The 22,962-nt window shown below is 43.1% G+C and overlaps 1 protein-coding gene across 21 annotated transcripts in view; it reads left to right on the top strand.

The window, feature by feature from the left end:
* Positions 1–22,962, top strand: part of Pde4dip (phosphodiesterase 4D interacting protein) — a 193,951-nt gene that overhangs the window by 157,094 nt on the left and 13,895 nt on the right. For 15 of the 21 annotated variants that reach the window (XR_012439877.1, XR_012439878.1, XM_074050636.1 and 12 more), the window contains 13 exons: positions 1,038–1,270; positions 5,073–5,502; positions 6,279–6,465; positions 7,310–7,426; positions 9,265–9,772; positions 11,273–11,508; positions 13,002–13,053; positions 14,093–14,316; positions 14,951–15,103; positions 17,096–17,281; positions 20,797–21,048; positions 21,732–21,863; positions 22,545–22,664. Coding sequence is in view for 18 of the 21 variants with exons in the window: in XM_074050636.1 (XP_073906737.1) it covers positions 1,038–1,270; positions 5,073–5,502; positions 6,279–6,465; positions 7,310–7,426; positions 9,265–9,772; positions 11,273–11,508; positions 13,002–13,053; positions 14,093–14,316; positions 14,951–15,103; positions 17,096–17,281; positions 20,797–21,048; positions 21,732–21,863; positions 22,545–22,664 (2,830 nt within the window). In the remaining 3 variants the exon portion in view is untranslated. Of the gene's footprint in view, positions 1–1,037; positions 1,271–5,072; positions 5,503–6,278; positions 6,466–7,309; positions 7,427–9,264; positions 9,773–11,272; positions 11,509–13,001; positions 13,054–14,092; positions 14,317–14,950; positions 15,104–17,095; positions 17,282–20,796; positions 21,049–21,731; positions 21,864–22,544; positions 22,665–22,962 lie in introns of those variants that run through there. The other 6 variants (XM_074050631.1, XM_074050638.1, XM_074050640.1 and 3 more) reach the window with 2 other exon arrangements.

The raw sequence follows: 22,962 nt of genomic DNA, 5'->3' as shown, positions 1-22,962 counted from the left end.
ATTCCCATTTGAGGAAAACCCATATGATCTGCTTTAAGGAATAGCATCGAGAAAATCCTCGAGAAGAAAGGCATCGGGAAATTGCTTCTACCTTGTTTTGTTCTCACTTTCCTAGATTTGTAGACAATTTAACTGACAGCACTTCATAGAGGGTAAAAACCAGAACGTCTAATTGACTGTCAGGTAGGGTGGCTTCACATTAACTTCTCAGTAGTTGTAAGGTGTCATTCTCCTGCTGTCTTAAGTGAGCTCTACCATTATTGTAATTCTGTGACTGGCTGCTAAATATTCTCTGAGTCCTTATCTACTCTTTGGAGTCTAGATACAGGCAGGGTCTAAGGCATTGAGCCATGGCATCTTGAATCATGATCTTTGTGTTCAAGGCTCCAGTGTTGTGGAGCTGGTAAACCTTCCTGACTTGTGAGAAGCCTCAGGGAACTCTGTCCCCTGAGGAAGAGAAGAATACCAGTATCTATAACTGCCCGACCTATTAAAACCTAATTTGTATGTAATTGTTTTAAATGGGTTTGTGTGTATGCTTCTGTGTTTTCCTCACCCATCTCTGGACTTGCCTCTTTTTGCCCCTGGGAGAAACTCCCACACCTCACTAGATGCGTCTTCCCTACCCAAACCAGTCTCCAAGGCCCTTAGTCCTTGAAGGGGAGTTCTAAAGTTTTGCCTTGTTATTGTTTTTGCCATTAAAAGCTGCCCCATTAAAAAAGCTGCCCTTGTGATCTCATGTTCTTCTTAGAACCTCTTTTTTCTTTTCCTGTTTTGGTGGGACGATGTTTAAATTCAGGCCTTCGTGCCATGTGAGCATGCCTTCAGTCCATTTTTGCTGTGGGGTTTTTTGGGTCTTGTCTTTTTTTTTTTTTTTTGGTATGAGGGTCTCTTGAATTATTTTCCCAGGCTAGCCTTGAAGTGTGATCCTCCTGATATCAGCCTCCCAAGTAGCTAGAATTACAGGTATGATCCAAGGCACCTGGCTTGGATCCTATTTAATGACCTAATTTCTTTAAACCATGATTTTCTTTCAGCTCATCAAGGTGGCTTTGGAGAAAAGCCTGGCAACTGTGGAGACTCAGAACATATCTCTTCCTCCTCTTTCCCCGGTAGGAGGGGACAGCAATAGGTGTCTTCAGGAGGAAATGCTCCACCTGAGGGCTGAGATCCATCAGCACTTAGAGGAGAAGAGAAAGGCTGAGGGGGAACTCAAGGAGCTAAAGGCTCAAATTGAGGAAGCAGGATTCTCCTCTGTGTCACACATCAGGTAGGACATTTTCACCATGAAGGGGAGTCTGTTGACTAGGAGACCCTACAGCCAGGCATTTGTGCTACCCCAGGGCAACTTAGTACACATTTCAGGTGCTGTGCATGTTTCTACAAATTCTTTAGAGAAAAGTAAATAATACTGGATCATCATAGTCACTTGTGTTATTCAAGTAATCTAGTCTTAATTCAATATAATGCCCATCATTACTGCCCAAATGCTCATCATACATATGGTAGCCATGGTTGGAAACCCTTAGTTCTGTGGTTGAATTGATTGGAACATGAAGGATCTTCTACCCAGGAAGCTTCATTGCTGTGTGCAGAATTAGAACAGTCTATGAGGGAGGAGGGTTTATGCAGAGGTTCCTCTGTCTCCTCTCAGAAGTACAAGTACGTGAATCATGGAATAGCAATTTTGTATTCTCTGCTACTTTATTAACTTTACAATGGCAAGTAGCTGATTCATTGGCTACATTGGCCACTCCAGCTTTTATAGGCTTTTTGTTAAAAGATATGTGGACACTAATAGAGCTAAACTAAACTTGTACAGCCAATCCATTCATAGTAAGCCAGCCTTACTCATGGATTTATTACATGAAATTTTGATTGAACGTGGTCAAAAAATAGCAACGCATTTCTGCATTATGCAGCTCAGTGGTTTCAGAGAAGCTCTCAATCAGTTCCACATTATTGTCAGTTGTGTTTAAATCATTGAGTGATCTGCTAAGTGTTTTCCTGTCCTTAATTTTGTGAAAATCTGCTTCCCAAAAAGCAAATGCTACACCAAAAGCCAGGTAAAAGTTGATATGTATGCTTATTTAAGTGATAAAGTGAAAAGTTAAGATTTGTTGAAAAGTGGCATGTCTTTAGTGGAAGGTGGGCTGTGTTTTGAGAAAAATTAGTCAAAAATCTACAGTATAGTGCTGAAGTCTGTCTCAACAGAGGTCACCTTGGAACCATATACCCATGGCTACTAAATCTACTGTATCTATTCATCCTTGAGGGCCATAACAGCTTGGCCTATTGTGTACAGTACAGCTATGTTCAACTTCTAATTCATGACCTATCATTTCCTTGCATGTTACATATCACTTTTACTTCCCAAAATAATGTTAGACTGTGGCATCAGCCTATTGTCCTTGTTTCATAGTTGAAGAAACTAGGGGCTAGAAAGTTCCAAGTGACTTGCTCAAGGTTGCATAACAGTTCATGGTAGATCCCTGGCTCCTGATTTTTAACACTAAGCCTTTCTATATTGTATATTTTGTCAAACAATTTTTATAATTCTTGTGATGATTCTAAATGTCCATTTTTTTTGCTGAATTTTATAAATCTTTCCTAAAGTTCTACTTAAGTTAAAATGTGAGTTTTACTTAAAATTCTATTTATTTTTTTAGTCATACTGGAGCTTAAACTCAGGGCCTCGCTCTTGCTAGGCAAGTACTCTCTACCCCTTGAGCTTCTCCACCAGCTCCCTTACTTAAACTTCTGTATGTATAAACTAAATTTCGATGTGACAAGTATGAGCAGTAAATCTCTTTTGGCTCAACACACCATTTATAGATACCCTCATGAATTATTTTCTTTCTAACCTGAAATTCTTAGTTGCTTAACAATCCACCTAACCTTAAGAAATATTGATGTTGTATAATACAGAATCCAGCCCCTCCTTCCAAGAAAATTTTGTGGAGCTTTGCTTTCTTAGTTTGTACTATGAAAACATCAGGGTTTACCCTGAAACATGAAGTTGTAATATAATATTAAATATACTTTTCCTGTTTCTCTCCCTCCTACATCCTAGTTTTAGTAACATACCTGCCTCCTTTTTCTCCATTAAGAAGGGAGACAGACAGTCTATCTGAGTTCTGTGCCTTATGTCCCTAAATCACACCAGATAGGTTCTTCTGGAAGCTCCAAGACTTCAGGATTCTGAGAAATCCAGCTTACGTGCATAGCTGACTTCTGATCCCTCAGACTATGAATTACTCATTTTCTTTGCCTCTTCTAGCTCAGCATTCTTAGTTCTGTGCAGTGAAAATCACCTGTAGAACCTACATAAAATGTACAGAGTGTCATAGATTTGGGGAGTCACAAGTTGGTAAAAGAATTTACTTAGAGAGTAGGGGAAAGTAAACGTATATTAAGACACCATTAAAAGTGGATAGAATGGCAGGACAAATGAGCATACTGGCTGAGCCAGGGTTGAGAATAGGTTTTATACCTCAGATTAGGCCAACTGTCGATTGGCTGTCTCTTTTTTTGTGAGCCTTACCGATTTATTGCCTCTTCCTTGGATCATGGTTTGAATTTCAAGCATGTGGGAACATCTCCGTTTTTACTTCTGCATTCCAGATTTTAAGGCATGGATTTATGTTTTTGGCCCCTCCAAAGTGAAAATTTATATGAAACTCATGCTATAAATCAGGTATAGGAGTCAAGCTTTATGCTGTGGGTTGACGATTAGGTTTAATTTCATCTGTTTTATAGATTACATCCTAGTATCTCAAAAAAATGTTTTTCATGCTGTTATTGGTAGAAGCTATACTTTGCAGAATAAAATACAAAACAAAACCCAACAGAAGTATTTAAAAACCTAATTCATTTGACAGATAAGCACTTGCTGGAGTATTTTTAGTGGGTTTGATTATAAATGTTCCAGATGGATCAAAACTGTAATGACAAAAGACTAGAATAGATATGGTGAAAATATTGAAAAACAGCTTAGCAGTTGACAGACCTATGTGTAGATTTTTTTAAAAATTTGTATTTTGAAATAATTTTTATAAAATTTTGAACTTAGAAAAATTTTTGATAAAATAAATAATCAAACTTTAAGGATAAGCCCCCAATTAAGCAGTCAAAACAACCACTTGAGTTTTAAAATTGTTAATTTGTTTTTAGTTCCAGTTTTAGAGTTAATTTTTGAACAATATGTACTTTAGTTAGACCTGATTGAGATAAGATAGCCACTTTTTTTTGGAAGAGGCAGCAGCTTTTACATAGTTATAAAAATAACACATATAAATCAGTGTATTGATTTACAGTATTCTCAGATAGGCCTTTTAGCCACAGATTAATTATAATTTTCCCTAAGGGGTAACAAGATAGCAAAGAACCCCTAGTGCCATCATGGCAGAGATGGCCACTGTGGGGTTGGGCCACTGGAGGAGGCATGGCAGAACCTGCCATGGTGGCAGCATTTCTCTGCTCCCTTCTGCTGATTCTGTGACCATGAGATTTTTCCAAATGGCTTTCAGATGGAATCTAAAGGCATGTTACATAGAACACACAAGCACAGAACAAACAAATGAGATATTTTTTGTCTTTTGTTTGGGCCTCTAGAGGCCAAAGGAGATAGAACCAGCTTAAAGGGCTCTCCCAACTCTTTCTAATTTCTGATATCCTGGGTGTTACTAGAAAACTGGTTCCCTGGTCTCAATGGCAATTCACAACTTACAAATCATGAGAGCAGGGTTTTGAGGAAAAGGAAATAAGGTTTGCTATTCATCAAATAGGAAGACAGGAAGAGCCAAACTCCCAAAGCACTGTCCTCCTCATTCTGAGAGAAAATGTTCATCTTTTAAAGGAGAGTCAGGGATTCAACTGGACTGTGTGGAGAGATGCATGTTCACCGTGACTGCTGGCTTTGGTGTCTGAGGTGTTCAGGGCCACATATAAAATAAGATTGCTTTGTGATCTGGGATGTCTCTGATTCTATCATGGACTGAAGTGAGGTGAGAGGGACTGTTTAGAGGTGTGGTCCAGACCAGACCTGGTTCCCGATTGTATGTTCCCTGCAGGAACACCATGCTGAGCCTTTGTCTTGAGAATGCAGAACTGAAAGAGCAGATGGGAGAAGCAATGTCTGATGGATGGGAGATTGAGGAAGACAAGGAGAAGGGCGAGGTTATGGTGGAGACTGTGGTTGCCAAAGGGGGTCTGAATGAGAGTGGCCTTCAAGCTGAGTTCAGAAAACTCCAGGGAAAACTGAAGAGTGCTCACAACATCATCACCCTCCTCAAAGAGCAGCTGGTAGTGAGCAGCAAGGAAGAGAATAGCAAACTTACTCCAGAGCTCCTTGTGCACCTGGCCAGGGAGATTGACAGAATGAACACAGGTCTGGGTTGTTCTTCTGGGAAACACCAACACCAAGAAGAGGAAACCATGAGACCTTGCCCCAGACCCCAGAGCCTTGACCTTGGGGTGGGCCTCACAGTGGATACACACAAAGTAAGTAAGGGTGTGGGTGGCATAAGAAGCACTTAGTGAAGGGCTGGAGATTTTAGTGTTGACCTCAGACAGCTCTGCCTTGTGGGTCAGGGGATACTGAGGGAAGGGAAACTTTGCACAGCAAGAAGTGCTATGGTGATAATAAAGGCATCCTTATGGATTCAGAAAGGCTTTTACAAGATTATCTGTTTTCCAGATAACATACTGTGCATTGGCAGTGGGTACTACAACCTGATCTCTGCCCTTAACATACTCAATATGATGGGGGAAAATTGTGCAATACCAGATCATTTTAATAGGATTTAACTGCCACAGTATTGACATGCACTGGGTCTTGAGGCAGCCTAGACAAATGATGTATAATGATGTCTCTTTCTTAGCACTGCTCTTGTCATCACAGCTCATCACAGGTGTTGGTGTCTGTTTCTGGGACTCAGAAGGGGTTACTGGGGTCCTCTTGAGGCAAGGAGCTTTGCTGAGCATTCAGTGTACTGAGATTACAGAGAATTCTGAGGGACAGGAGTGCAGGGAGAGCCAAGTGGAGGGTTCTACCTCTTCCCTTTAACCACTGGGCAAGCAGTTGCTGAGGATTAGTGGTAAAGGGATGAATAAAACATCATCTCAGCTCTCTCTGGAAGGCCAGGAGCTACCAATGGCATGCTAAGTGCTATGACAAACACATGAATACAATCCATGGAGTTCAGAGGGGGAAATGGCTGTCCTCATGTGGGGTGTGACCTAGACTGTCCTGATCCCTTTATTGGCCCCATTCATAGCTGGATAACCAATCGCAGGACCCTGGGCCTCAGTCAGAATTGAGCCTTCTGGGGTCTACCAAGCACCTGCGCTACCAGCTGGCTCAATGCAGACAGCACTATCAAGATCTCCAGGAGAAGCTGCTGATCTCAGAAGCCACTGTTTTTGCCCAGGCAAACCAGCTGGAGAAATACAGAGCCATATTTAGTAAGTATTACAAGCTCACCACACCAATGTGTCTTTCTTCTTCCTGAGAAACTATGTGTTCTGCAGGTTTTACTTTTGTTCCCCAACCTCAGAACAATTAGGTCTGACCATAGTCCTAGAACTGTGGAAGTGAATATTTTACTTGAATTTGCAGAGGACAGAGAGGAGTAAAGAAGAAAGCAAGGTTTTGTAGTCAGAGTATAAAAAGGAATTGGGGGAATGTTTGGACTTGCTAATTTCTTGTATATTCAGCAAACTGCCTAGCCTCTCTCAACATAACCATCTCTCTCCTTCTCTTTGCACCACAAGAATCTTCAAAGACATAGTTTCATTATTGGTCTAGAGTCAGCACTGTCCAATGGAACTTCTTTGGTGATGAAAAATGTTCTGTGTCTGCATCACATGAAATGTGGCTAGTGAAACGAAATGTTAAGTGTTATTTAATTTTAATTAATTTAATATAAATAGTCACATGTGGCCAGTAACTGCCTGGACAGTACTGGGTCAGGTATCTTGGGACTCTAAATCAGCTCAGTTCTATTCAAATGCTTATTGAGCCCTTGTGGGTAAGGGCCTTGCTAATCTCACTGGGGCTTCCAGAGATGACAGTATATGATCCCCAACTTATAGGTATCTGTGCCCAGCTAAGCCTAGGTTATCAAAACTAAGATCCTCATGGTGAAAACAGGCTCATGCTGGTGGGAGTCAGTCCTCCTGACTGGAGAAAGTCTAGAGAAGCATCACTCTGACCTTCCTGCACCCAAAAGACAGCATGTGTGCCTCTGAGGTTGAAGGACATGTGGGAAATCAAACACTGTAACACTCACCATCTCTTCCTGAGCAGGTGAATCCCTGGTGAAGCAGGACAGCAAGCAGGTCCAGGTGGACCTCCAGGACCTGGGCTATGAGACTTGTGGCCGAAGTGAGAATGAAGCTGAGCGTGAAGAGACCACCAGCCCTGGTATGTAAGAGCTCAGGATATGAGGCTTGCTCTCCCTCCCTGGAGTCAGCCATCACCTTTGGGCTGTGTATGCTACTCCCACACTGGATGAGTAGTAGATCAGGAGGGATGACTGAAGGGGACATAACACCAGAGAAGGACAGACAGTTTGGAGAACTCTTGTCCAAAATGAGTCCAAATGTGAGCTTGAACTTCTATAATTTGCTTTTAGCATACTGCCATTAATTACAGTTCTATCCAAACTGATAATTATAGAAAAAGTACTGAAGTCTACTTATTAGGGAAGAGACCATATGAGCTTTGGAATACATGTAAAGCATGAGGTAAAAAAAATTTGCATGAACCAAGTGCTATAAGCACTGGGACCTACTGAATTGAAACCGAGAGGAGGAGACTCAGCATCTCTCTCACCCTGGAGGCAGTGTAGTGTGACAGTTGAGAGCAGGGATCCTGTGGCCAAACTGGTTGAATCAAATCCTTATTTAAAACCTCTCTGTGCCTCAGTTTCTTCATCTGCTAAAATGGTAATAACCCACCAGATACTAATGTCAATTAAGTGAATAAATTCCTAAAAACACTTTAAAACAGGGTGTGGTGCCTAGTAAAATGCTTCGTTCTCATTCTGGCCACTGCCCTAACACTGCTATTGTTAACATGCTGGTACATTTCTGTGAGGTCTTATTTTCCTAGGCCTATTTTTCACATGGTTGTAACCCAATATTTTTAAACCACGGAAGTATTTAACAGCATTAAACTTTCAGCATGCAGGAGCAGCTTGTTCTACAGTTCTTATTGTCGCTTAAAATATATATAAGGTCTGTATTACTGTTACACTTAAGAGGCATCAACACATGAGGAAAGCACACAAAAATGTGGTATTTATACACAATGGAATTTTATGCAGCCATGAAGAAGAATGAAATGTTATCATTCGCTGGTAAATGGATGGAATTGGAGAACATCATTCTGAGTGAGGTTAGACTGGCCCAAAAGACCAAAAATCATATGTTCTCCCTCATATGTGGACATTAGATCAAGGGCAAACACAACAAGGGGATTGGACTTTGATCACATGATAAAAGCGAGAGCACACAAGGGAGGTATGAGGATAGGCAAGACACCTAAAAAACTAAATAGCATTTGTTGCCCTCAATGCAGAGTAACTAAAGCAGATACTTTAAAGCAATTGAGGCCAGTAGGAGAAGGGGACCAGGAACTAGAGAAAAGGTTAGATCAAGAAGAATTAACCTAGAAGGTAACACACATGCACAGGAAATCAATGTGAGTTAACTCCCTGTATAGCTATCCTTATCTCAACTAGCAAAAACCCTTGGTCCTTCCTATTATTGCTTATACTCTCTCTTCAACAAAATTAGAGATAAGGGCAAAATAGTTTCTGCCGGGTATCGAGGGGGTAGGGGAAGAGGGAGGGGGTTAGGGGATAAGGGAGGGGGTAGGGGGAGAGGGGAGAAATGACCCAAACATTGTATGCACATATGAATAAAAAAAAAAAGAAAGCACACAGTTCATTGGAGGATTTGAATTCTGGCTCTGCCAAGTGTTAGTCTAAGTGATCTAGGACTAGCTAGGTTACCTCTCTGTGACTCTTGGTCTTCCCAGTCAGTAAAATGGAAGGTTGACCATACCTAATGTGCAGGGCTATTGGGACAATAAGGAATACTGCATTTGAGTGCCCAGTGCAGAGTCAGGGCTGAAGAAAGTACTACTTCAACACTTACTCCAGTACTTGTTCTTCTGACCAACCTGTTCCCCTCAAAGGGAGTGGTCATAGCAGCATGTTCCACTTTTCTCCAGGAAAATGTCTTTGTCTCTTTCAGAATGTGAAGAACATGACAGCCTCAGGGCCACAACACAGATGTGCTCTGAGCAGGGGCACCTGGTCAACCCTTCTGGGAAGAAGCCTTTGGAGAGCAAACTAGGGAAGCAGGAAGAGTCCCAGGCATATGGAAAGTCAGAAAATATCTCTGTCCTACGAAAGGACATCAAGGATCTGAAAGCCCAGTTGCAGAATGCCAACAAGGTTATTCAGAACCTCAAGAGCCGTGTCCGATCCCTCTCAGCTACAAGTGATTATTCATCGAGCCTGGAAAGACCTCGGAAGCTGAGAGCTGTTGACACCCTTGAGGGGTCTTCACCTCACAGTGTCACTGACGAGGATGAGGGGTGGCTGTCAGATGGCACTGGGGCTTTCTATCCCCCAGGGTTTCAGGCTAAAAAGGATCTGGAGAGTCTCATCCAGAGAGTATCCCAGCTGGAGGCCCAGCTCCCAAAAACCGGACTAGAAGGGAAGCTGGCTGAGGAATTGAGATCAGCCTCGTGGCCTGGGTAAGGAGGGCATTGTTTGGGTCCTTACTTGATTGATGATGTCTAAGTTTGTGCCTGGAATAGGGAAGACTAGGCAGTCAGAAGGGAGAACAGATCATGGCAGAAGAGCATTTTATTGAAATAGAGTTAGGTCTGAGGAAAGACAGGCATATCAGCAACCTGCAGGGCTGTGGATGGTGTCCCAGTGTCTGGGAAATACCAGTTTCTGGGATTTCCTTTAAGGGTTATATTAGAAAAGAAACAATATATATGGCATAGGATAGTATATGACTAGACTCAGACTAGACTCTGCCTGGGTTTAAATCCTCGCTCTGCCACTTATTAGTTGTGCAGCATACTTAACCTCCTGAGCCTATGTGTTTACAATTACATGACAATAATAAGAGAACCCAACTGAGAGGATGCCTGTTAAGTTTAAATAAGTTAATACAAGTGCTTAGAGTGGTATCTGACATGTAGTAAGTTCTCAATGCTTTTTGCTGTAATTATTATTGTTGATAGTGTATATTTAAAAATACCGGGTACACATTCAACTAGTATCTGTCCTAGTTATCTATTTCAAAGTAACAATGTGTTCAAAATGTGGCTGCTTTTCCATTTCTCAAGGTTCGGTAGGTTGACCGGATTTAGGTGGGTCTCTTGTGAAGCCATCAGGTAGTAGCTATCACTGGCGTCGTTTGAAAGGCCTCACTGGACTGGGCATGGCTTTGTTGTCTATGACTAGTGACTTGGTGCTCCTTCACTCCTCTCTTTCTCCATGTGGCTTCTTGTCTTCCAGGGCTTCTCCTGTGGCTCTGGCTTTTCATAGTTTAGTGGTCTCAGGGTAGTTTCATTTCTATATGAAAGTTGGTTTCTAAGGTACCAAGTGAAAGTTGCCAGGACACTCAAGGGCTATTCCTGTACTTATCGCAGTGTTACTTCCACAATATGACCTTGGTCAAACTAGGCACATACCCTTCTCAGATTTAAGGAAGAGTGGAGAATAGCCTCTATCAACTGATGGAGGAGTGGCAAAGCCATATTGCAGAAGAGTGTGTGGAATGGGAAATCATGTAATGGGTATCTTTGCAAAATGCCATGTGCATGGTACCATGGTATAGAAGAAATTCATGCATCTGATGGTGTTTGAAATAGAGGACAAGGAAGGTCCTATTTAGACTTAGGATCAAGTGATTCTGAGTATTTATCAAGTATCTATTTGGAGTCTACACTATATTGGTGCTATATGAGTTATAAAATAGGCATTGCCTTTGCATTCACAGAATTTATGATTTAGCTTTGGACATGTGACTAAAATATATTGAAGAACAGTAGCTTTCTCATGCTTTGATACAGTGGTATCTCAGAGTAGAATTTTCTCTTATATACTTTCCATGGATTGTGTGAATTCATCTTGAGGGAGTTCCTTAGATTTATCCTCACATAAATCTCTGAGGAAGTCCCCACAACTGCTCATCTACTCTTTTCCTTTCTTACTCACTGTTCTCTTTCTTGCATTAGGAAATATGATTCCCTGATTCAGGATCAGGCCCGAGAACTATCCTACCTACGACAAAAAGTACGAGAAGGGAGAGGGATTTGTTACCTTCTCACCCAGCATGCAAAAGATACAGTAAAATATTTTGAGGACCTTCTGAGGAGCAACGACATTGACTACTATCTGGGCCAGAGCTTCCGGGAACAACTTGCTCAAGGAAGTCAGCTGACTGAGAGGCTCACCAGCAAACTCAGCACCAGTAAGTTAGCTGTGGGGCTTCAGAGTGCTTCCAGTCATTCCCACAGTTTTAGGCCCAGGTGGCTACTACAGAGTCTAGTTTTCACTTCATCTCCTCACGGCCATGACCATATCAGGACTGGCTGCTGAGGAGCTACAAGAGGAACATACAAGGTTGGAGATGCCATGGTTATAATTGTAGACACTTAAGCCAGGCTTGGCGGTGCACACTCAGGAGTCTGAGGGAGGAAGATCATGAGTTTGAGGCCAGCATGAACTACATAGTGAGATCCTGTCTCATAAAACTAAACCAAACAGAAAAATACACAAAAAGACTGTAGAGACTTCATCACACATAGGGTGTGACCTTTGTAACAGGAGATAGTATTGAGTGCTAAGAGGGAGAAAGGGAGATCAGCTCAAAGGACCCTAGACTAACAATTGAAAGATTCAGACTCTAGTCTGGAGGGTGCCTTTAACTTGCTTTGGGCAAATGACTTATGCTTCTGTCATCTCTGTTTCTTACCTTATTGCATGTACTTCAAATATGAATAAATCACAGTGCTCTTGTGGATATGGTTAAGACAGTGGCTATAATATTTCAAGTGCTGTATTACTGGTTATTAGTTGAACATGTTACTTAGAATTTCCTGAGAACATCTGAGAGAATGCAGCAGGCTTAGACTTAGTGGCAACAAACCTATCTACTGGTGGTAGGTGCAGAAATGAAACAGGCATTTGTCATCTCCTCAGAGACAAGAACAGGGTCTACATGAAAGGGGTGATGGGACACATAGCTGTGTATCTGGGAGGCAGTCTGTGCAGGACAGCTGGTCAAGTGTCTCATGATTAATGAGACAAAAGATATTTCAGCTTTTTGCCCTGATTCAGGACATATGAAGTCATGATGGTGACTACCAAGTCAGGGAAGTTCTGCCTGGTGAACTCAGTTGAGTCTGCCAGTTCACTTCTCTAAGAACAGATGTCGCATGTTTTCTCTCATGAGTGGAATCTTAAAAAGAAAGGAAGGGAGGGAAGGAAGGAAGAAATGGAGGGAGGGAGGGAGGGAGGGGAACAAGGGAGGGAGAGAGGGAAGTGAATGAGGGACATGAAACTAGAAGAGTGCTATTAGGGAACAGGAAAAGGATCAGCAAGAAGAAGAGGGGACAAGTGTGGATTATGGGGAGTATAAAATCAAAGTACCTTATATTCATCTATAAAAATGTCATAAGAAATCTATTATTTGGGCTGGTGGTGTGACTCAAGTGGTATAGCTCTTGCCTAGAAAATGTGAGGTCCTGAGTTCAACCCCAGTACTGGATAAAAGAAAGAAACTTGTTATTTTGTATAATTAATATATAGTAATTTGAAAAAGATACAACCTGAGGCCCTTAAAATAATTACCCTGGACACATATGTAGAGTACTCACTATTCTGTGAGGCCCCTTGTTAGTAATGTATAAAAGGTGGGACCTGTTTTATTTCTCACTGTTTCTTTTTGAATTTGATTTGCAGAGGATCATAAGAGTGAGAAAGAACAAGCTAGACTTGAGCCACTGGCCCTCAGGTAATCAAAAGAAAATCTGGGAAATGGATCAGACAGGGTCCAAGGGGTCAACGATGTCCACAACTTCACAAATTGGGGGCAGCGGGAAGGAAAAAAAAACTGAATATGATCAATCATTTTTTTCATTAAATACTTTACTATTGTTTTAAACCACTTTTTCTTCACTTTTAATATAATACTATTGGCAAGTTAATTTTCCAGGTCTGGTAACCTAGAAGCATTCTGACCTACAAGTGAACTAAGTAGGTTTCAAGGGTTGTCTAACTCCCAGGGTCCTTCTTTGCTCTTCCCCTGTATGTTCAGTAGTGAGGGTGAGCTTTTGGAAGGTTGGCCTCCTGAGTTGGGTTGACAGCTTAATAGTTACCCAATTTCTATGGAGAAGTCACAATCATAATATTACCTAGCAAAAGAGACCCTGACAATGCAGATCCCTGAGTGATCCCTCAGGAACCAGTTGTCAGAGAGTCATTGCCTATCAGGCTGAAGAAGATATTGTCTCAGGTCAGTTGTAGACACTGGTGTGAGCTCTTGGCATCATGATTGTGCCTTAGACAACATAAATGCTCCTCAACATATCTGTGGTGAGGGACATGGTGTTTTGGTGTTATTTTTGTTTTTATTTCTAATCCATCACAGATACATACATAGTCTATACTCTAGTTAATGACAAGACTCCACTTATCATAGTCATGGATGTTGGGACAGTGCTTTGTTCTATGTTTTTCAATGTGTTCTTTCACTTTTTATGCTTGTCTTGGAGATACAGTTTTCAGACTGCAGCTGTTCAAGGGCCTTACACTGCAGCATCTTAGAGGATTGCTGTTCTCAGCTTATCCTCAGCCCACCATGTAGCCACGTGTAGCTATTGTTCTTTCTCCATCTGCCCCCCATCTGCCCTCTACTTCTAATTAGAGATGAATTATTTTGACTATGTGGTGCAGAATAGTCCCCTTGGCCTATGTGGCTTTTCTCATAGGCCTTAGTACTAGCTAGTCTAGGTTACTTGGTTTTATCTGTTGTTCATCCTTCTCCCCACCAGGCTCAGCAGGGAACTTCAGGAAAAGGAGAAAGTGATTGAAGTCCTGCAGGCCAAGCTGGACTCCCGGTCTCTCTCGCCCCCCAGTAGCCATGCCTTGTCCGAGTCTCATCGCTCTGCCAGCAGCACCTCTTTTTTGTCTGATGAGCTGGATGCCTGTTCAGACATGGACATAGCCAGCGAATACACACACTATGAAGAAAAGAAAGCTTCACCTGGTCACTCAGGTAGCCTCCATTTTCTGAGTGGTGCCATTTCTGTCTAGACTGAGAAGAGAATTGGAAAGCAGGCCTTAGAGCTCCACCTTGGTGTGCATCAGGCTGAATTTGATTCTGGGACCAAGTACCAAACACAGGCTCCCAGTCCCATGGGTTAAATCTTTGCTCTATTACATGTCGCTTTGTCACCCTGGCCTCCACTGGCATGAAAATGCTGCTGGACCTGAGGTGTTCTGTAGTATGGAGTGAGAAGATGGCAGCAGACCTTTGTTGCTCACTGGATCTGTCTGACAGACCTCCTCTTTTAAGATGAAGCATCTCATCTCTCCTGCAATGATCTTGTTCCTGATCAATATCCATTGAGTATCTGTGGGTATCCACAGATGTTGTCAGTCTTGCCTGATGTTTTTGGGAATCATTTCATGATTTCAGGGATCTGAGCTCCACTTTCACCCTAAGGTAGTTTGCTTCACAAAAGGATCTATCTGTAAGCAATAAAATGAACACTGCAGGTAGTGCTTATACTTGGAGCTTTCCCAGACAGCAAACTTGTCGCCCCTGGGTCCCTCTGGTTAAACGTAAGGCCAGGATTCCAGTTCTCTATAGAACATCAAACATTTTCTTTCATTCATGGGTTTTATAGATTCCATCCATCATTCAAGTCATTTGGCTGCATTTTCTTCTAAACCATCAGCCACCAATGCATCTCAGGGGACTAAGGCCGAATCCAGCAGCAACCCCATCAGCTTGCCAGCTCCCCAGAAACCCCTCAAGGAGGCCAGCCAAGCCCTTCCAGGTATGCTATAGCCAGTAGGGCAGTAGCTTCATCCCCTCTTCCTTAGTGGCCTGTTTGACTTTCCTTCAGGAACAAAGGTGTGGACAGTTAGAGGCCTATCTGTACCTCATCCTAGACAAAACCACCTCCTCATTCACAATTTGTGTCTGCTTTTGAAGAATAGTTTAGAAAATAAGAAATCTACAACAGGCTTTGATCTGAGTACCAGTTTTGGCCAATAGTTGGCTAATCATTGTTAAATAAATGTTTTCATTTCTTTCTCTCTTTTACCCTGGTGAACAGAGGCAAAATGTTTTGTTCAGGATGACAGTGGTCAAAGAACAAAAAGAAATCACAGCTACTGATCTGTTGCCCATTTCACCTGCACAGAGCCCTCTGAAATGGGTGGTGGCTCACTTTGTAGCGAAGTGCTGTTCATTTTACATTAACATTCCTGGGTTTGTGAGTGGATTGGTAGTCCTTGACATGTGCATAGCATGTATCCTGGGGTTAATGAGAGGGGTGTGTTTCACTCACACACCCCAGCATAGCTGCTGGGGCTTCATTGTTACTCACAGCTCTGCTCCAAGGATAGCAGGGAAAGGGCCAGTCTTGACTCCTCCTGTCTCCACTGTGGCTGCCTCCAGGTTGGTTTGTGGTGTGGTCTGACTGGGTAGAGGTGCTCCAAGAAATCATAGTGCTTTCTTCTTCTGCCCTCACCTCTCCCCAAAACAGTTCAACAACCATCTTAAAGAAGTGTCCCTAGTCCGCCAGGACCTGGGTTGGACCAGAGTGCACAGCAGCTGAAGATCATGGACAGAAAAGCTGTTCACCCAGAGCTGTAGATCTGCTTAAATACCTTCAGTTCCAACAGAGCTGAAGGTCAGGGGCTTTAAAATCAGAATGCCTCCCCCAAAGATGCCTGGCTTGTCACTTGGCGGTTCAGGTGTCTCTGCAATACTGCTCTGCCTGATAGTAGCATCCTGAGGCAAAGGATGCATTTCAGAATACAACCAGTCTTCTATGTTAGACACTTCCCACAGGTCACTTTTGATTTCTACTTGCTCCATTGGCTATCAGCCCTCTATTTTTAGGTCAGAGAAGACAGGTTCAAACATTGGATCTTCCTAGGGTGCCTAAAGACCTAAATCACCTGGGAAGATGTTTTAAATTCATATTTCCAAGCCCTATGCCCAGAGTTTACAATTCTGTAGGTTGCATTAAGACCTAAAGAATCTGCATGTGTTGAGTTTGTCTAGATGGGCATGATGACACATGCCTGTAATCCCAGTACTCTGGAGGCAGAGACAAGAGGGTCATGAGTTTTTGAGGCCAACCTAGGCTACACAGCAGGTTTGAGGCCAACCTGGTGAGACTGTGTCTCAAAAAATCAGTTTTTCCTAGGTGATTTGAATGCCCAGTCAGGTTTACAAGACACTGTGTCTCAGCCATTCCGCCAAGACATCCAGGACATCTATTTTTCATCTGGTGAAAGACCACAATTGAGTTTCTGAAGTTTATTTCCGGCAGAGTTGCAATTTGCATCTACTATTAATGCAAATTTCCACTCCTTCCCTTCTCAGGGTGGACCCTAATGCTTTCTAAAGAGGAGGGCCTGGTGTAAGAGAGTCTGTCCTAAAGGCAAGGACTGTCCATGCTAGGAGCAACTCTGCAGGGACCCTTGAGAGCCTTCAGGCACAAGCATCCTGATGTGGGGTGGGCTTAGGCATGCCACCTGGTCTTCTGTATTCAATGTTTTTCAAGATGAGGAAGGCATATGTATGCAGAACAGCCCTGGCAGGGGAGGAAGAGGAGAGATCAGCCAGGCCCACCTTTCTAGAGTAGAAATCACCATTGTCCGTCCAGTGCAGCCTGGGCCACATTAAGAGCTAGCCTCTCTACCTGGTCATGTCTGGTCAAGGATTGGTTTCACACCCTCAATCCTTTACCTGTCTTTTCTCTCACTTTCTCTCTAATGATGTGTCCCCTTTCTCCCTAATTTTCTGTTTCTAGGCTTTCATTTTAACTCCACACCCAAGCTGGTTAGCCTCCCCCAGGCACCGTTGCCCTCAGCTCCATCCAGCTTCCTGCCTTTCAGATCTCCTGGTCCTCCCTTCCTTGGCTGCTGTGAGACACCTGTGGTGTCCTTGGCCGAGGCACACCAGGAATTGCAGATGCTGCAGAAGCAGTTGGGAGAAAGTGAGCACTCCTGCTGCCTTTGTGTGCTTGCGAGTGGCAACCCACACTGTGTTGCTCTGCATGGCTTTGGCTTGTTGATGGAAGTGGAAAGAAAATAACAGGGACACATGTTGCAAATGGAAGATTGAGGGAAAACTCTGCTTGCTTTTTTGTTTTTTTAATTTGCTTACTATTATCTTTCTGGCGCTTATGTCTCATCAGTGACAAGATGTGTTCCGGAGGCTCTCGACCTGGGCCTCTCCATTTGGGCAGGGTTGGGTCCCACCAAGTATGCTAAGTTCCTGACAGCCTGGGGAAGTACTTCTTGGTAGTGTGGGAGAACTAGTTTGTGCTTTGCCTATGCAGGATGAGATGGCCATAAAAATATGGCCACATTCATGGGCTCCTTTGTGGGGCCACTATGTTCTCCTTTTGTGAAGTCTTTAGTTCCTGACATCATCAGTTTGAGATAAAACGGGTGGTGGTAGAGAGATTAAAATATGGAGGTGACAGATCCCCTTTTCCCATTGCACAGGTTCATCCCTACTCTAGGACAGGAGACACATGGGCAGCAAGAGCATAGCATAGGCCACAGCCTATGATGTTTGATGTAAATTTTGTCTTCTGACATCCAAAGATAGTAAATCTTATGTAGTCACCAAATTCATAGACTGTATACAATCACTGGAAAGGATTTACTTGGGAGACAGAGATAGGAGGATCATTGGTTTGAAGCAAACCCAAGAAAGTTGGTGAAACTCTATCTCACAGAACAAGCTGGGCATGTTGATACACACCTGTTACCCCAGGTACTTGGGAGGCAGAGGTAGGAGGATTACAATCAATGCTGGCCCAGGCAAAAGCTTGAGATGGAGAGAGAAAGAGAGAGAAGAGATAATTTGCTATATGTTAGGCTGGATACCTCATCATAAAATTTTGTGTGTGTGATCATTTTGGACTTAGAAAAAAAAAGAAGGGAAAAAAACTTTCCTTTCTAGTAATGTTTTAAGGAACAACTAGAAAGGAGATTGAAATTACCTTAAAATTACATTCTGTGTCTCTAATGAAGTTTGGGTGAACCAGAGATTGATGGCAAGGGCCATTATACCAAGGACATCCAGTGACTAGTGCAGGAGTTTGCATCACTTAAACCCTCAACTTCATTTGAACCAGCTTATGACTTTAGTCAGCTCTGAAAATGGATGTTTTGTCTCATCTTCCTCAGTTTGATTTACAGAACCTGCTAAAGCATTTTTCAGGATTTTCCAGTCTGCCTCACAGCATAAGATAGGTGTTATCTAAGCCTCACAGACTCCTGTGTGGTACATGGAGCAGGAAACCAGGGCTCAATATAATGCTAAGTGGAAGATGGGCTGGGACCCTGCCTCTGCTCCATCCAGGGTTGGATTATACCCTTTGAACTTAGGATGGTTTGTTCCCATCCTGCTTAGGATGTGGGGCTGAGCTCGGCTGAAAAAATTCTGGAGACCCTTGCTTTCTCCCTCTTAGAGACCAGTGGAAAGTGCCGATGTTTGTGATCTAAAACTTGTTCTTTTAGTAGTTCTAGCATCAATAATTGATGGGTAATAAATAGGCCCCATACTGGACTGATGGAGTGGCTCAAGTGGTAAAGCACCTTCCTAGTCCTGAGTTCAATCACCTGAACTCCCCCAAAATCACAAATATGCCCCATACCAAAATGGCATGAGTATTCTCTAGCATCTGTCTCTTTCCTATGCCTTCTTTTCCTGTATCTTTACACATTTGTTGACTTGTCAAAAGGTAGACAGCAGGAGAATACCATGCATAAAAAAGGGTCTTTTGTGGGTTGCATTAGAGTCACATATAGACTGAGGCCCTTGACCCAAGTTCAGATACCCCGGCCTTGCTGAGGAAGACTCTAGTCCTTTCTTTTCTCATCAGTCCTTTGAAAGGACCATGTTTGAATATTGTTTGCTGTGAATCAATTTTCCACAAGAACAGAGGTGCATGGTAGCTTCTCAGTTCTGTGTAGGGCTAAGAACTCTTTCTGCAAGAGATTGTGTGTTGTCATCATAAGGTTCAGGGCATGTATTTTGTATTGTCTGACCAGAGAAGACTGGATCATGATAATACTGATCATTTTCACTGATAGTCTTAGAATCACACATGACCTTGATTAAAAAGGAAGCTATTACAATCATTGATTTCTCCCTTTCCCTTGTGTTGGAGTGAGATTGTAGGAAGTATGAAAGGGATAGGAAATCATATCTTTATGGAATCCCTACTAAAAAAAAGTTAGGTGCTTAAATTTCTACTATCTCTCTGAAACTCCAATGATCCTAATGAACATGTAGCATTTTGCAAATTGGGAAGGAAAGATTAATTATAATACTTCTCAAATTTTACTGCCTGCTATAAGCTCTTGACCTGATTTCTAAAACATCCAGTGCTTAAGATATATTCCATACCTATTAAGGCAAAACCTCTGGGGTTCAGATATTTGTGTGTATGTGTATGTATATGTGTATGTGTGAGTCTATGTTTGTGTGTATGTACGTCTATGTTTTTGTGTGTGTGTGTGTGTGTGTGTGTGTGAGTATGTGTATGTGTGTGAGCATATGTATATATGTGTGTATGAGTATATATTTGTGCTGTGTCTGTATATGTGTTTGAGTGTAAGTTTGTGTACATATGTGTGTGAATGTATATATTTGTGTGTATATGCTGTCTATGTGTGTGTAATTACATTTTCTCAGGTAATTCCAGTATGTAGCCAAATTTGAGAGCCAGTTAGAATTGTGGATAAAAATTTGCAAGTAGGAATTCATTAACCCCTCTTAAGAGTTTGGATTGATTGGAGGAAATGATAAACTCAGTCCTGTTTGCTTAAGGGAGGGCTGCCTGTCTATTCTGCTGCCCATGTTGATAATCTGTGGAAGAAAAGAGACCCTCCTGAATTTATTTCCTTCCTTCCTTCCTTCCTCTCTTGCCTTACATGTGGCTTTCCCAGCAGCAGCAAAGAGCTCTTCATTCTGAAAGATACCATATCCAGCTGATTTTACATCCCTCTTTCCTCTGAAACCCCAAAGGAAGAATGGAAAGATTGACTAGTTAGCTTCTAGGTTAGCTTTGATTCCCATAAGCAAATAAATACTCCTGTTTGTGGTTGTGTTCAGTCCTGTATCCCACTGGATACTGTTAACCTCTCACTTTGGGAGTGAATCCTATATCTTAAACTTCCCTGGATTCTCTTATGAGGAATTACAGTAGGAGCCAGGAGTGGGTTCCTTGAATTTTTTCTTTGTGTACATATCTGACTCTCGTATACTTTATCCATCCTCTACCTCTTGGTTTCTCACACTAGGAAATACCCAGGGTTAAAAATTATGGGCTGGAGATTATGAGTGTTCACCTAACTGGTATCCCAGAGTGGCCTGGGATCTCTGACATCCCACATGTCCTCAGTAGTCTCCATTCTTAGCCTTCATACACAGCTTTGCCATCCTTCCCTTCTGACACCCTGTTTGTTTCTAACTCATGTTTCTTCTGTCCAGGTGTTGGCACTGTTCCTCCTGCTTGCACAGCTGCATTGCCAAGCAGTCATTCAAAAGTCAACTCTTCCCACTACCTCCACCCAGCCCAGTCCCACTCTCCTATGCTGGGCACAATAGACTTGGGAAGAATCCTGGAGCCTGGGGGCCTGGGTAGCAGTGGCCAATGGGACATGATGAGGCCTCAGAAAGGGAGCATGTCTGGGGATCTGTCCTCAGGTTCATCAGTATACCAGCTTACCTCCAAACCCACAGGTAAGGCACAGAGCTGAGAGGGTCACTCTGCTTCTTTCCCACCTGGGCAGGGATCCCTCCATTCATCCTCTAGTCGCTGGCTCACAAAGTGAGAAAAGGTCAAAGTGTTGTCATGTTGATTGATCCTTTCCTTAGGGCATGCCTTCATTCTCCCTGGGCAGGGCTTCAGTGCTCTGTGGGGACATTGGAGACTTGGGAACCCATCTCCTGATCTCTCATATTCATGTCCCTCTCTCCCTGACTTCCTCACAGACAACTCTCTTAGACCCTTCTAAGAAGTCCAGGCATAGACATTCATAGGGACTTTCTTTATAGAATGGGACATAGCTCCCTCACCTCACACAAATGTCCTGTGCACAAAACCCAATTCCAGCAGGTGGAGGGGTATAGCTAAGCAGACATATGTTGGAATGCAGCTCACTTCTAACAGTGAGACAATTGTGATTTTCAGAAAAAGACTGAGCCTAAAGCAAGATGGTGAGCTGATGTAGTCTGTCAGTAGCATCTCTCCTACAAAGTTCTCTATGTCTCCTGGAAGCCCATGTGAAGAAACTCAGCAGAAGGATGGTGATGTTTAGGGATCATGCTGAGAGGCCACTGGCCCAGATTCCCTCCTTGCTCCCCAACCCTCAGTAACCAGTACTCTCTTTCCCACTTCTCTCTGTGTCCTGGGATGACTTCAGGGGCTGACCTGCTGGAAGAGCACCTTGGTGAAATCCGAAATCTGCGCCAGCGCCTGGAGGAGTCCATCTGTGTCAATGACCGGTTAAGAGAGCAGCTGCAACACCGTCTCAGCTCCACTGCCCACGGAAGTGGTAGGGGAAGCCCTGGCTCCTCGGGTTTCTGGCTATATTTGGGGAGATTCTGAAGGGAAGGCCCTTAGGCAGAGTTTCATGTTGTTCAAAGCACTTTGGTATGCTCTACCTCACTTGCTCCTTATAGAAGAGGGCAGGGAGGTGGACCAGGTTATTCCTGCTTCATGAACTTATCTGAGCTTAGAGAGTAACTTTCCTCAAGGCAGAAGTAGGCCTAGTCCCCAAAGTCTCCTGATTTTTCACCTCATCCTTAATCTGCTTACACACTGCCTGCTGATTCTCTGTGTCCTGTGATTGGCAAGTGGTAGACCCAGGTCTGCAAGGATCCTCCCCCAGCCACTTCACAGAGGTGGGCTTTCTCCTCCCTTTGCCCCCCACCAACTGTTGTCATTTGGAGGCCATCCTTTCCACACTCACGTGGTCACCCTTTCACACAGCAGCAGCAGCTAGTTAGGGAGAAAATGCCTCTACCACAGTTACACCTATGGCTTGAGAAAGTTGTGTGAAAATAATCTACTGAGAGGAGGCTGTTAAAGCCTGACATTTGGCCCACTGGGCTTTAGTTAGTCTCAAGCTTTGAGTCCAGGACTTCTGCTGGATTGGGACAGAAGATTTTGTGGAAATAAAGAATGGAAAGCTTACAAAATCATCTGTTACCCAAATGTGTATTTTCTGGGACAGGATCCAGCTCTCACTTCTGCGGTCAGGGCCTGGAGTCCATGCCTCAGCTCTACAATGAGAACAGAGTCCTCAAGGAAGAAAACCAGACCCTTCAGGCTCAGCTGAATCACATTTCCAGAGGTGGGTGATCAAAAATTACAAACTGTGGTCACTTCTAGGTTTACTTCTTCCCTGGTCACACCAATCACCAATTGGGTAGCAAAGAGAAGGTGAAGCTACCCAGCTCCACCAACCCAAGATTTTCATAGCTATTCTTGGTCTATGAAGGGCTCCTTCCTAAAAGGTCCCAACCATGGCCCTCAGATTTTTAGAATGGCTCTAGGGAGTGCAATTGCTTTTGTGAAGCTCACCTGCATGTATCCAAACTCCCTTGCTGGCAGACTGGATGGAATCTGTTCTACCTCCACCTATTCATGAA

The sequence above is a fragment of the Castor canadensis genome, chromosome 12, assembly GCF_047511655.1.
Source record: "Castor canadensis chromosome 12, mCasCan1.hap1v2, whole genome shotgun sequence".
In the NCBI taxonomy this organism is placed as follows: Eukaryota; Metazoa; Chordata; class Mammalia; order Rodentia; family Castoridae; genus Castor; species Castor canadensis.
Note: the sequence above shows the minus strand (reverse complement) of the source record. Positions and strands in the feature narration are given on the sequence as shown.